Source organism: Orcinus orca, chromosome 6 (assembly GCF_937001465.1).
Source record: "Orcinus orca chromosome 6, mOrcOrc1.1, whole genome shotgun sequence".
Lineage (NCBI taxonomy): Eukaryota > Metazoa > Chordata > Mammalia > Artiodactyla > Delphinidae > Orcinus > Orcinus orca.
In genome coordinates, this window is record NC_064564.1 from 112,367,677 (window position 1) to 112,383,152 (window position 15,476).

Below are 15,476 nucleotides of genomic sequence, written 5' to 3' on the forward strand. Positions count from 1 at the left end.
CTGTCGAGGCGGGGAGAGGGGGCGCTTTGGAGAGAAAAAGCAGGTCCTTGTCTATGGTTGGGGCACGGGGAAAGGCGGCCCTAAGAGGGGACGGTGCTACGTTAGAAAGGGCCGAGAGGTACTGAGATGTGGAGGGGCGACTCTCTGAGGAGCCGACCCTTGGGGTGAGGGCGGAGGCCGCGCGCGAGCGCTCAGTAGTGGGAGGGTACGTGGGTGGGGCCTGGGTCGGTGCTGAGGGCCACGGAGCGTGAGGGGAAGGGCCGTGGACTGTCCGGAGCTGAGGACGGGTGGCATTTTAGGCTTGTGGGCCTAGCAGAGGTGCTGACAGCCCACACAGGGAACCCCGCGAGGTCTGTGCGGGAGGGGCGTGGCTGGAGTGCGGGGCGGAGCTGGGGTGGGGTCTGGACCTGGCTGAGAGGCGCGGAGTGGGCTGGGCCGCAGTTCGGGGCGGGGTTGGGCGGGGTCTGGACCTGGCTGAGGAGCACAGAGTGGGCGGGACTGAGCCTTAGGGCGTGTGCAGGGCGGGGCCTAGATCCCGCCGAGGGGCACGGAGCGGCCGGACCGAAGTTCGGGGCGGAGCCAGGGCGGGGCCTAGGCCGGGCAGAGGAGCGCGGGGCGGGGTGTGGGCTGCGGCGCGCGAGCCGAGCGGCCCGCCGAGCCCCGCCGAGGCCCGAGCCCACCCGAGTGCGCCCGAGCCCGCGGCCCCCGCCCGGGGCGATGGAGCCAGAGCCCGGCGGGGCGGCCGCTGCGCTCCTGCGGCAGAAGAGGGCGGCGCTGCGGCGCAGGGGGTGCAGCTTCGAGAGCCCCAGGTACAGCGGCCCGGGAGGGGTGCGGCCGGGAGGGGCGGAAGTGAGGAGCCGGCCACGTGGGGGGTGGCCGTCTGAGGGGACCGAGGGCCGCGAGGTCGCGGCGGGGGGAGGGGTCTCGGCTGGGGTGGTGGTCTGAAGAGATCTGGCGAGGAGCCTGAGCACACCGGCCGGGAGTCGAAGGGGGCTGGGCTGTCCGAGCGGCAGGTGCGGGAGGGGGTTGCCCCAGAGAAGCACCTGACGGGAGTCGGGAATCCAGACCCGACTGGACGGGTCCAAAGCGTCGTTGAGACGCCCCCAAAGCGTCGGTCCCTTGTCAGGCCCCGAGCAAAGCCGTGGCTCTAGGCGGATTTCGGGCTGTGGAGAATTTGCCCTGCCTGCCTCTTGTAAATGCTCAAGGACAAGGTCGGGAAATAGCCCCCCTAAAGTCCAAGGGAGGTAGGTCTCCCTCACCGGGGAGTCCCTCTGAGCTGCCCCAGGACCCAGGCCAGCTCCAGCCTTCCTAGCCTGGCTCCCCAGGTAACGCACACCTGCTGCCTCATGGCCCCGCCCATCCTGGCCGGTGGCCCCCGACATGCCCGGCCCCTCCTGCCCCTCTGACCCGCCGATGCCGTTCCTCTGCCAGGGGTGACCGTGCCCCTCCCGCCCGCTTCCTTGGCTTGGGGAACTCGCCTGATGTGTCCGGGTCCTTCTTCTCCCTGGAACCTTGCCCGGAAGACACGCCCTCCCCCGCCGCGCTCGGTGGCGCTCCCTCTGCTCGGCGAGATTCCTTCCCTCAGAGGGCATTTCCTTAACTTGGAGTGTCTTCTCCCGCTCCAACGCCGCTGAAGTGGGCCCTCCCATTTTTCAGTCCCTGGTCCCTTCTAGAACACTCCAGCAGCCCCCCAACTACACTTCCCATCTTTATTCTTCCACGTCTCAAATCCACATTCTCATTGGCCGCTGGAAGAGTCTTACTGCACTGTCCACTGTGCCCCTCCCATGCCTTACCTCCCCTCCCCCTTCCCAGGAGCTCTCCATCTCCCAGGGCCGCGATGGGGACTGGGGCAGAGGAAGGGGAGAAAGATAGGAAGTGGGACTCTGGCCCTCCCTGTGGCAGAAAAGAGGGTTCAATTGCTAGGATAAAAAACAGGACCCTTACTATGAGATGCCAGGCCCTTGTCACCTCACCTCACCCTTGGTGCTTCAGAAGTACCTGATGAAAGTATAAGCATCCTGAGGACAGGGACCATAGCTGTTCACTGCTCTGTCCTCGGAGGCTGGCTCAGGCCTGGCCCATCACAGGTATTTACTATCTCTTGAATAAATAAATGCCTGACCAGCTGGTAATTATTCCCTTATGCTGTGCTATCTCTCATCTGTGCCTTTACTCATACCATGCTCTTTTCTCTACTTAGAATAGTCTTGTCTTTACTTTTTGGGTAACACCGACCCCTCCTCTGGGAAGTCTTCCCTGAACCCCGGCCTGAGCTCTGTGCTGTATCAACAATCTACACATTGACTGCTAGTCCACACACCACTGTGTATAATTACCCGGATAACACCTCTTCCCCACTAGACTGGGAGCACCAGGCAAATATGGTCTCCGCCCTTCTGATGCTTACACTCTTGTTGCTGGAGCATGAAGGATGGAAAGTGCACCAAGAGATGAGGCTGAAGAGATGAGTCAAAAGCTGGATCCAGGCCTGAGGTAGAATGTGTAGAGCAGCACTGTCCAATAGAACTTTCTGTGATAACGGAGGCATTCTATAGTCCATCCTGTCTGATACTGTAACCACTAGCCGCCTGTGGGTATTGAGCTCTTGAAATATGGCTCATGCAACTAAGGAAATGAATTTTAAATTTTATTTAACTTTAAATTTAAATAGCCACATATGACTAATGTTTCCAATATTACGCAGCACTGGTTTAGAAAATTTCTCTCTTCCTCTGAACTCTCACTTTTTACCACCTCCTCCTTTGTCTTCATGATGTTACACCTGAAAGACTAAATGACTTCTTAGCCTCCAAAGGTGTTTCCCTCTGTTTAACACTCCATGATATTATTATATAAACCATAGAAATAATGATTACCATTTCTGTGATTATAAAAATAATTAGTTTGTTGGAAGACAATGTATTTAACCCATCCTTTATTATTGTACATGCAGTTTATTACCAGTTTCTTACTCGTACTAAAGACACATTGAATCCATGTACATTAGTCTGTGTATGAGTCTGTAAGAGGTAGTCATCTCCTTAAGATAAATTCATAGAAGTGATAGAGATTATTGGATCCCAGAAAATGAACACTTTAAAGGTTTTTGAAGCATAAGGCCAAATTGCCCACCAGAAAGTTGTGCCAGTTGATAGTTCTCCCAAGAGCATATAAACGTGCCTGTTTTTTCTCATCCTCACTGCTAGGCATTATCATTTATAAACATTTGCCAAAGTGATACCTTGTTTTAATTTGAATTTCCATGTTTTGTAGTGAGGTGAAACTTTTTTCTCACATTTATTCATAATTTGTATTTCTTCTTGAAATGAATATATGTAATGTACTTTGTCCAGTTTTCCTTTGGAATATTTATCTTTTCCTTATTGAATAGCACTTTTTATTTATTAAGGAAATTAATTTTTTTGTCAAATATGTAGCAACTTTTTTTTTCCAGCTACTTTAATTTGTTTTTAATAGATCTTTATTGGAGTATAATTGCTTCACAATACTGTGTTAGTTTCTATTGCACAACAAAGCGAATCAGCCATATGAATACACATGTCCCCATATCCCCTCCCTGTTGAGCCTCCCTCCCATCCTCCCTATCCCACCCCTCTAGGTCATCGCAAAGCACCCAGCCGATCTCCCTGTGCTATGCTGCTGCTTCCCACCAGCCAACTATTTTACGTTCCGTAGTGTATATATGTCGATGCTACTCTCACTTCACCCCAGCTTCACCCTCCCAACCCATGTAATCAAGTCCATTCTCTATGTCTACCTCTCTATTCCTGCCCTGCAACTAGGTTCTCAGTACCATTTTTATTTTTAATTTTTTTAGATTCCATATATATGTGTTAGCATACGGTATTTGTTTTTCTCTTTCTAACTTACTTCACCGTGTATGACAGACTCTAGGTCCATCCACCTCACTACAAATAACTCAATTTCATTTCTTTTTATGGCTGAGTAATATTCCATTGTATATATGTGCCACATCTTCTTTATCCATTCATCTGTCGATGGACACTTAGGTTGCTTCCATGTCCTGGCTATTGTAAATAGTGCTGCAATGAACATTGTGGTACATGACTCTTTTTGAATTATGGTTTTCTCAGGGAATATGCCCAATAGTGGAACTGCTGAGTCATATGGTAGTTCTGTTTGTAGTTTTTTAAGGAACCTCCATACTGTTTTCCATAGTGGTTGTATCAATTTACATTCCCACCAACAGTGCAGGAGGGTTCCCTTTTCACCACACCCTTTCCAGCGTTTATTGTTTCTAGATTCTTTGATAATAGCCATTCTGACTGGCCTGAGGTGATACCTCACTGTAGTTTTGATTTGCATTTCTCTAATAATTAGTGATGTTGAGCATCTTTTCATGTGCCTCTTGGCCATCTGTATGTCTTCCTTGGTGAAATGTCTATATAGGTCTTCCACCCATTTTTTTTTTCTTCTACCCATTTTTTAACTGGATTGTTTGTTTTTCTGATATTGAGCTCCATGAGCTGTTTGTATATTTGGAGATTAATCCTTTGTCTGTTGTTTCATTGGCAAATATTTTCTCCCATTTTGAGGGTTGTCTTTTTGTCTTGTTTATGGTTTCCTTTGCTGTGCAAAAGCTTTTAAATTTAATTAAGTCCCATTTGTTTATTTTTATTTCCGTTACTCTAGGAGGTGGGTCAAAAAAGATCTTGCTGTGGTTTATGTCGAAGAGTGGTTTTCCTATGTTTTCCTCTAAGAGTTTTATAGTGCCTGGTTTATATTTAAGTCTTTAATCCATTTGGAGTTTATTTTTGTGTATGGTGTTAGGGAGTGTTCTAATTTCATTCTTTTACATGTAGCTGTCCAGTTTTCCTGGCACCACCTACTGAAGAGGCTGTCTTTTCTCCATTGTATGTCTTTGCCTCCTTTATCGTAAATTAGGTACCCATATGTGCGTGGGTTTTTCTCTGGGCATTCTACCTTGTACCATTGATCTATATTTCTGTTTTTGTAACAGTACCATACTGTCTTGATTATTGTAGCTTTGTGGTATAGTTTGAAGTCAGGGAGCCTGATTCCTCCAACTCTGTTTTTCTTTTTCAAGATTGATTTGGCTATTCGGGGTCTTTTGTGTTTCCGTATAAATTGTAAAATTTTTTGTTCTACTTCTGTGAAGAATGCCATAGATAGTTTGATAGGGATTGCATTGAATCTGTAGATTGCTTTGGGTAGTATAGTCATTTTCACAGTATTGATTCTTCCAATCCAAGAACATGGTATATTTCTCCATCTGTTTATGTCATCTTTGATTTCTTTCATCAGCGTCATATAGTTTTCTGAGTACAAGTCTTTCACCTTCTTAGGCAGGTTTATTCCTCGGTATTTTATTCTTTTTGTTGCAATGGTAAGTAGGAGTATTTCCTTAGTTTTTCTTTCTGATTTTTTGTTGTTGGTTTATAGGAATGCCAGAGGTTTCTGTGCATTAATTTTTTATCCTCCAACCCTACCAAATTCATTGATTAGTTCTAGTAGTTTTCTGATGGCATCTTTAGGATTTTCTATGTATAGTGTCATATCATCAGTAAACAGTGACAGCTTTACTTCTTCTTTTCCAATTTGTATTCCTTTTATTTCTTTTTCTTCTCTGATTGCTGTGGCTAGGACTTCCAAAACTATGTTGAATAAGAGTGGCAAGAGTGAACATCCTTGTCTTTTTCCTGATCTTAGTGGAAATGCTTTCAGTTTTTCACCATTGAGTATGATGCTTGTTGTGGGTTTGTCATATATGGCCTTTATTATGTTGAGGTAGGGTCCCTCTATGCCTACTTTCTGGAGAGTTTTTACCATAAATGGGTGTTGAATTTTGTCAAAAGCTTTTTCTGCATCTATTGAGATGATCATATAGTTTTTATTCCTTAATTTGTTAATGTGGTGTATCACATTGATTGATTTGCATATATTGAAGAATCCTTGCATCCCTGGGATAAATCATGGTGTATGATCCTTTTAATGTGCTGTTGGATTCTGTTTGCTAGTATTTTGTTTAGGATTTTTGCATCTATGTTCATCAGAGATATTGTACTGTAGTTCTCTTTTTCTGTAACACCTTTGTCTGGTTTTGGTATCAGAGTGATGGTGGCCTCGTAGAATGTGTTCGGGAGTGTTCCTCCCTCTGCTGTATTTTGGAAGACTTTGAGAAGGATCGGTGTTAGCTCTTCTCTAAATGTTTGATAGAATTCTCCTGTGAAGCCATCTGGTCCTGGACTTTTGTTTGCTGGAAGACTTTTAATTACAGTTTCAATTTCATTACTTGTGATAGGTCTGTTTATATTTTCTAATTCTTGGTGTTTCAATCTTGGAAAATTGTACCTTTCCAAGAATTTGTCCATTTCTTCCTGGTTGTCCATTTTACTGGCATATAGTTGTTTGTAGTAGTCTCTTAAAGTCCTTTGTATTTCTTCAGTGTCAGTTGTGACTTCTCCTTTTTCATTTCTATTTTTATTGATTTGCGTCCTCTACCTTTTTTTCTTGATGAGTCTGGCTAAGGGTTTATCAATTTTGTTTATCTTCTCAAAGAACCAGCTTTTAGTTTTATTGATCTTTGCTATTGTTTTCTTCATTTCTATTTCCTTTATTTAGCTCTGATCTTTATGATTTCTTTCCTTCTACTGACTTTGGGTTTTCTTTGTTGTTCTTTTCTAGTTGTTTTATGTGTAGGTTTAGTTTGTTTATTTGAGATTTTTCTTGTTTCTTGAGGTGAGATTGTATTGCTACACACTACCCTCTTAGAACTGCTTTTGCTGCATCCCATAGGTTTTGGGTCGTTGTGTTTTCATTGTCATTTGTTTCTATGTATTTTTTAATTTCTTCTTTGATTTCTTCAGTGACCTCTTGGTTATTTAGTAGTGCACTGTTTAGCCTCCATGTGTTTGTGTTTTTTACAGTTTTTTTTTCCTGTAACTGATTTCCAATCTCATAGCATTGTGGTCAGAAAAGATGCTTGATATGACTTCAACTTTCTTAAATTTTCCAAGGCTTGATTTGTGACCCAAGATGTGATCTATCCTGGAGAATGCTCCATGCACACTTGAGAAGAAAATGTATTCTGCCACTTTCGGGTGGAATGTTCTATTAATATCAATTAGATCTATCTGGTCTATTGTGTCATTTAAAGCTTGTGTTTCCTTATTTATTTTCTGTTTGGATGATCTGTCCATTGGTGTAAGTGGGGTGTTAAAGTCCCCTACTATTATTGTGTTACTGTTGATTTCTCCTTTCATGGTTATTAGCATTTGCCTTATGTATTGAGGTACTTCTATGTTGGGTGCATAAGCATTTAATTGTTATTTCTTCTTCTTGGATGAATCCCTTGATCATTATGTAGTGTCCCTCCTTATCTCTTGTAACAGTCTTTATTTTAAGTCTATTTATCTGATACAAGTATTGCTACTCTGGCTTTCTTTTGATTTCCATTTGCATGGAATATCTTTTTCTATCCCTTCACTTTCAGTCTGTATGTGTCCCTAGGTCTGAAGTGGGTCTCTTGTAGATAGCATATATATGGGTCTTGTTTTTGTATCCATTCAGCCAGTCTGTGTCTTTTGGTTGGGGCATTTAATCCATTTACAAGGTTATTATCGATATGTATGTTCCTATTACCATTTTCTTAATTGTTTTGGGTTTGCTTTTATGGGTCTTTTCCTTCTCTTGTGTTTCCCGTCTAGAGAAGTTCCTTTAGCATTTGTTGTAAAGCTGGTTTTGTGGTGCTGAATTCTCTTAGCTTTTGCTTGTCTGAAGACCTTTTGACTTCTCCATTGAATCTGAATGAGATCCTTGCTGGGTAGAGTAATCTTGGTTGTAGTTTCTTCTCTTTCATCACTTTAAGTATATCCTGCCACTCCCTTCTGGCCTGCAGAGTTTCTGCTGAAAAATCAGCTGATAACCTTATGGGGATTCCTTTGTATGTTATTTTTTGTTTTTCCCTTGCTCCTTTTAATATGTTTTCTTTGAATTTAATTTTTGTTAGTTTGATTAATATGTGTCTTGGTGTGTTTTTCCTAGGGTTTACCCTGTATGGGACTCTCTGTGCTTCCTGGACTTGGGTGACTATTTTCTTTCCCATGTTAGGGAAGTTTTCGACTATAATCTCTTCAAATATTTTCTCAGTCCCTTCCTTTTTCTCTTCTTCTTCTGGGACCCCTATAATTCGAATGTTGGTGCATTTAGTGTTGTCCCAGTGGTCTCTGAGCTTGTCTTCAATTCTTTTCATTCTTTTTTCTTTATTCTGCTCCTCGGCAGTTATTCCCACCATTTTGTCTTCCAGCTCACTTATTCGTTCTTCTGCCTCAGTTATTCTGTTATTGATTCCTTCTAGTGTATTTTTCATTTCAGTTATTGTGTTGTTCATCTCTGTTTGTTTGTTCTTTAGTTCTTCCAGATCTTTTTAAACATTTCTTGTATTTTCTCAATCTGTGCCTCCATTCTATTTCCGAGATTCTGGATCATCTTTACTATCATTACTCTGAATTCTTTTTCAGGTAGACTGCCTATATCCTCTTTATCTATTTAGTTTGTAGGTTTTTACCTTGCTCCTTCATGTGTGGCATATTTTTTTGCAAGGTTTGGGTGGTGGGCAGGGCCTATGCTTAGGACCCATGGGGCTGGAAAAGGCCCTGGGGACTGTGGGGGGTGGGTCTTAGGCTCAAGAAACAGAAGGGGCCCAGTCGTGCCCCCCACCCCTGGTCTCAGAGGGCAGGGGACCTCACCAGGCAGCCCAGCAGTCTCCTTGGGCTCAAGTGGGCGGGGCAGATGCACTCTTCTCCTCTCCTGCTCCTCCGGCCTGGGAGGGCCCCTCACACCTGCCTCTCCTGATCTCCCCAGCCTCAGGGGTGCAGATCCTGTCTGGCCTCCACTTCTCCTCCCCCCTCTGTCCCTCTGTGTCCTACCAGTTCACTTTGGGGTTCTTCCCATCTCCTTGGATGTCATAGTTTCCCACCAGCGGCCGGCAGGCGCCCTAGTTGTGGGGAGACACTAACTCCATGTCTTCCCACACTGCCATCTTGACTCCACCTTCTGTAGCAAATATTTTTTGCACTTCATTATTTGCCTTTTAACTTTCTTTATGGTGTTTTTTTGATAGACTTTATTATCATTTTTTTTAAGTTTAGTCAAATCTACTAATTTATTCCTCCTGTTTATGCTTAGTTAGAAAAGGCCTCCCTGACTTAAAAAGATAAATGTTCATCTACAGTTTCTCCTAATGTTTCTGTTGCTTTAAAAAAAAATTACCTCTTTAATCCATTAATCCAAATCATCTCACTTTTAAGTGAGAAATATTAAAAGCTGTCTTGTTTTGGGCTGACATCGTGGACTTTTAGGGCCAACGAAGAACAGTCACCTGTGAAACATCTTAACCATACAAGTGTGTGGGTCCCTCCTCCAGGCCTATTGTTCCAGGAAGTCCAGGGTGGTAATGGGGTGTGGGATGCAGGTGATTGTGATGGACAGCCAGGGGAGAGAGCCTTGGCCTAATTTGTGGGCGTGTTGCCAGATTAGCCTCCCTTACTCCAAAAGTCCTCCACTACTTCTCATTTCCTATTGTGTCAAGTTTAAATGCCACTGCCTTGTGTTTAGGGCCTTTCAGAATCTGGTTTAACCATATTTACTCAATCATCTTGGTGACATCAAGGCAAAAAAGGCATTATTTCAGGATGGCAACTGTCTTTGCTGACTATCCTGTATCACAGTGGTCCCCAACCTTTTTGACACCAGGGACCTGCTTCGTAGAAGACAATTTTTCCACGGACTAGGGTTGGGGCAGATAGTTCAGGTGGTAACACAAGTGACAGGGAGCAGCAGATGAAGCCTTGCTCACTCGCCTGCTGCTCGCCTCCCGCTGTGTGGCCTGCTTCCTAACAGGCCAAGGACCAAAACCGGTCTGCGGCCTGGGGGTTGGGGACCAGTGCTGTATCAGCTCCGACAACTGGCAGGCAGACACAACACATAATGAACACAAAGGAGCAAGGAGGGGTCCAGGCAAGAGGCCTCTGAGCAGGTGGCAGTGAGGAGGACTAGCTGGGAAACCTGGAGGCCGAAGGGCCAGACGCTGATGCTGTGAAGCCGCTTGACCTAGATGTGTTTGTCCTCATTTTGTAGGAAGGCATATCAGGCTGTGTTCGAGAACAAGGGCTTTGGAGCGACACAGACCTGGGCTCAGGTTTCTGACTTTTCTCTTGCTGTGTGTGTGGCCTTGGACAAGTTGATTAACCCCTCTGAGCCTTGGTTAACTCATTTGTAAAATGACAGTCACACCGCTCTCACAATATTGATGTGAGCTTTAAGTGAACTGATTTGTGCAAAGTGCTAAAAACAGTGTCTGGCACAAAGCATTACTAAATCATAACTGTTATGGACAAAAATGATTAATGTTTATGTGAAGGTTCTCAACTTTTCCCTTCCCATGCCTCATTAAAATTCTAGCTTTGCCCATTCAGTTTGTCCTCCTCCCCTGTCCTCAGAGCAAGGTCCTGCCTTGCTTTCTTGTAGTTTTTTGAGCTGTAGATTTAGGAAAAGAGGGATTGAGGCAAAGGACAATAGGTCCATAGGGCACTGGTTAGGACTGCCTGAATAAAAACCTGTAGGGGTGCAGAAACACCTACTGTGTCTGAGTGTGGCTAATAGGTTTCCCTATTGTTTTTGTTGCTCTAAGATATATTTTAAGAAATATATCTGTTATCTTTTGTGACTTTGTGATGAACCTGAGTTATTTTAAAGTACTCCTCTCTTGCTGAGTGGTGTCATTTTGGCTGCAACACTTCGTGGAGCCAGACCCCATGTGAATCAAAGCATTAACAGGGTTACGTAGTAGGACTGGATTTGCAGCGTAAATCCTCAATATCAAAGAATCTCAACATTGAATGGAACTTTAGACATCTCTTAGGTCAACCTCTCAGACAGTGGTACTTAAAGTGTGGTCCCCAGATCAGCAGCGTCAGCATTACCTGGGAACTTGTTAGAAATGCAAATTTTCAAGCCCAACCCTAAATTTACTCAATCAGAATCTCTGGGGCTGGGGGCTTAGGAAACTGTGTTTGAGAACCAGTGCTCTCAAGTCTAATATAGTGGTTCTCAAACCTGACATATATGAGAATCACCAGGAGGGCTTCTTAAGACTGTTTTCTGCCCCTCTCCCACCCCACCCCCCAGATTCTGATTTCCTAGGTCAGGGTGGGTCTATGAATTGTATTTCTAACAAGCTCACAAGTAATGCCAGTACTGCTGGCTCAGGGACATATTTTGAAAACGACTCCTCTAGGATAATACAGGAATCTTTTCTACAACAACACTTGCAGCTGGTCATCCAACTTCTGCTTATTACATCTAAGGTCAGGGAACCCACTACTGCAAGCCTTTTTGTTATTGGGCAACTCTATCATCTTTCCCTAATAGTGAAGTCAAATCTTGCCTCATTATACTTACCAGCCATCATTCATAATTCTGCTTTCATAGCCACTTGCAGTAGGCAATGCCTGTGGCTCTGATACCAGGTGAAAAGTGGAGGCTTGGATTGTGGTCAAGTGATTCCTACTCCTGGCTACTCAGTTGTAATCACCATTGAACAGTTCTCCTTCGGCTACAAGCAGGACGAGTAACACATTGCACCTTTTCTGATTAGTGCCTTACCAGTTGTTAAAATTTTTTTAAAGATTATAAAAGGCTATGAATGGCAAGCAGAGGAGAATCATCAGTTCATGCAACTGCAGAATGCTGGGGGAGACCAAGCTTTAGGAGAGGTTAGATCCAGGTGCTCAAATAATGTCATCAGTAATCTTTCTTCATTTTCTGGGTTGACCTTGTCCTCAAGGTCTTTCCTCTTGGAGGCAAAGAAAATGAATGAGTCCATGATTACTTTCTATCAATGGATAATCCCAGCAGAAAGATATTACCTCTTTCTCAAAGGTTCTAGAGCACGTCCCAGGCTTGACATTCGTTGGATCTCTTGGGTTCTCTGCTCATCTGTGAACCAGTCCTTTTGGCCAGAAGGGGGTAAAACATGCTAATTGGCTGGGCCTGGGTCGTGTGCCCAACCCAGAACTGAGGGGTTAGATCACTTCATAGAGACCACAAGGAAGGGATTCCCCAAAGGAAAAATCATATTACTATTACCAGGAGAAGGGGAATGGATACTGGATTGCCCCCCTGCCCAAAAACAGTGCCATTAAATTTGGGAAGCTTTCCAAATTACAGATACCCAGATGTCACCCTAGAATCACAGAATGGGATTTCTGCATTTTTTAGTACTCATTGTAAAAGACTACCTTAGTTGAGTGGTTAAATTATGCTTACTATGTTTAGCCACAGGGAGGGAAGAGCCCTACATAGACAGAAGATTTTGAATTACAAATGGAAAACATATTTTCCACTTTCCCAGATATTGCTTCCTACATAGCGGCTTCCTTATTAGTAATGCATATAACCCACGCCTTGTGAGAACAAATTTGATGCCAAGACAAACGCTTTCGTGTTCCTAAAGATGGCTTTCCAGGCCAAGACAGAATCAGAAAAGAACAGTTATCCATTATGCATTTGGTTGCCTTCTTTTCTTCTTCCTTATGTTTCTCCTGACTCTTAGATTCTTAGATTTTTTTTTCTTTTTCTTTTTTTTTCAGGAGGCTTTTTTTCCCCCATGCTTGTAGACAAGCATTTTAATGTGAGCTGTTTTCACAGCCTTTGTCCCTCTATATTATGTCATTATTCTTTTTTTGTGTGTCAGGCCCTTAAGTATTTAATCACAGATAGATCTGCAGCTGTCAATTTTCTTTTGGAAAAACAGCAGTCTTCCTGAGAAAGGCTATTGGGAGCTGTCTTGTATCGGGCTGACATAATGGGCTCTTAGGGCCAACAGAGAAAATTAATTTTCATATTATGTCTGTTCTCCTAAGAGAAGGGAAAAAAACAACTTTTATTATTCACTAAGAGTTTGAGTTAATACAAACCAGATTCCTTTCTTGGAGGAAGACAATAGTCAAATTAGTTTTGCTTTAGAAGGTTAATATGAGAAATTATATTTGGCTGTCTGGTTTCCAGAGCTGAAGATCTGAACAGAGAGGAAGTCTGACAAACCATGCTGTAGGAAAATCAGGAGATTTGGCCTGTACAGTGAGACTCACTGCTGGTTTTCCTGGGGAAAAAAATTTTAAAGCAGCACGCAAGTGTAGAGGTGTTGGAAAGTCTGAACCACACATGTGGTTGTCTCTAGAGCTACGATTTTAGAGGACAGGAGGCAAATATGAGTTAGCAATGAGGTGTGGCTGCCCAAGAAGCTGTATATAGAAGGCTGTTCACTGTAGGATTGCTTGTAAAAGTGTAAAAAAAAGTCCATCAGGAATGTGTCAATACGCTGCTAATCATCTGTTAAAAAGACTGATACCAATCTGTATTCTGACTTGGAAAGATATCTAGGATGTTCATGGATGTTTAGTGAAACGAAGTAAGTGGCTTCTTCTGGTGATAGCAAGTGTGTAGAATTACATATGGAATTTAAGATTTTCTAGGGGCCATATTTTAAAAAGTGAATAAAAAATGAAATGAATTTCAATGGTTTATTTTGTTTAACTCAATATATCCAAAATATTATCATTTTAACATGTAATCAATGTTAAAAACAATTAAGATAATTTCCTTTTCTTTCCAGTACTGTCTTTGAAATCTGGTATGTATTTTACACTTCAGCATCTCGGTTCAGGGCAGCCACATTTTTTTTTAAACATTTTTATTGGAGTATAATTGCGTTACAATGTTCTGTTACTTTCTGCTCTATAACAAAGTGAATCAGCTGTACATATACATATATCCTCATATCCCCTCTCTTGCGTCTCCCTCCCACCCTCCCTATCCCACCCCTCTAGGTGGTCGCAAAGCACCGAGCTGATCTCCCTGTGTCATGCAGCTGCTTCCCACTAGCTATCTATTTTACTTTTGATAGTGTATATATGTCAATGCTACTTTCGCACTTCGTCCCAGCTTAACCTTCCCCCTCTCCATGTCCTCAAGTCCATTCCCTACGTCTGTGTCTTTATTCCTGTCCTGCCCCTAGGTTCATTAGAACCATTTTTTTTTTGTAGATTCCATATATATGTGTTAGCATACGGTATTTGTTTTTCTCTTTCTGACTTACTTCACTCTGTATGACAGACTCTAGGCCCATCCACCTCACTACAAATAACTCAATTTCGTTTCTTTTTATGGCTGAGTAATATTCCATTGTATATATGTGCCACATCTTCTTTATCCATTCATCTGTCGATGGACACTTAGGTTGCTTCCGTGTCCTGGCTATTGTAAAGAGTGCTGCAGTGAACATTGTGGTACATGACTCTTTTTAAATTATGGTTTTCTCAGGGTATATGCCCAGTAGTGGGATTGCTGTGTCGTATGGTAGTCCTATTTTTAGTTATTTAAGGAACCTCCATACTGTTCTCCATAGTGGCTGTATCAATTTACATTCCCACCAACAGTGCAAGAGGGTTCCCTTTTCTCCACACCCTCTCCAGCATTTATTGTTTGTAGATTTTTTGATGATGGCCATTCTGACTGGTGTGAGGTGATACCTCATTGTAGTTTTGATTTGCATTTCTCTAATGACTAGTGATGTTGAGCATCCTTTCATGTGTTTGTTGGCAATCTGTATATCTTCTTTGGAGAAATGTCTATTTAGGTCTTCAGCCCATTTCTGGATTCAGTTGTTTGTTTTTTTGATATTGAGCTGCAAGAGCTGCCTGTATATTTGGAGATTAATCCTTTGTCAGTTGCTTCATTTGCAAATATTTTCTCCCGTTCTGAGGGTTGTCTTTTCATCTTGTTTATGGTTTCCTTTGCTGTGCAAAAGCTTTTAAGTTTCATTAGGTCCCATTTGTTTATTTTTGTTTTTATTTCCATTTCTCTAGGAGGTGGCTCAAAAAGGATCTTGCTGTGATTTATGTCATAGAGTGTTCTGCCTATGTTTTCCTCTAAGAGTTTTATAGTGTCTGGCCTTACATTTAGGTCTTTAATCCATTTTGAGTTTATTTTTGTGTATAGCGTTAGGGAGTGTTCTAATTTCATTCTTTTACATGTAGCTGTCTAGTTTTTCCCAGCACCACTTATTGAAGAGGCTGTCTTTTCTCCATTGTATATTCTAACCGCCTTTATCAAGGATAAGGTGACCATATGTGCGTGGGTTTATCTCTGGGCTTTCTATCCTGTTCCACTGATATATATTTCTGTTTTTGTGCCAGTACCATACTGTCTGGATTACTGTAGCTTTGTAGTATAGTCTGCAGTCCGGGAGCCTGATTCCTCCAGCTCTGTTTTTCTTTCTCAAGATTGTTTTAGCTATTCTGGGTCTTTTGTGTTTCCATACAAATTGTGTCATTTTTTGTTCTAATTCTGAGAAAAATGCCATTGGTAGTTTGATAGGGATTGCATTGAATCTGTAGATTGCTTTGGGT

General features: G+C 43.1%; 1 protein-coding gene across 5 annotated transcripts in view; it reads left to right on the top strand.

The window, feature by feature from the left end:
• The window catches only part of GARNL3 (GTPase activating Rap/RanGAP domain like 3), a 154,210-nt gene continuing 138,734 nt past the window's right edge, over positions 1 to 15,476 (top strand). The window contains exon 1 of one of the 5 annotated variants that reach the window (XM_049710718.1): positions 1 to 118. In XM_049710718.1, coding sequence (XP_049566675.1) covers positions 54 to 118 — 65 coding nt within the window. In that variant the 5' untranslated portion in view covers positions 1 to 53. Of the gene's footprint in view, positions 119 to 512; positions 810 to 2,356; positions 2,497 to 15,476 lie in introns of those variants that run through there. The other 4 variants (XR_007477733.1, XM_033427170.2, XM_012532807.3 and 1 more) reach the window with 4 other exon arrangements.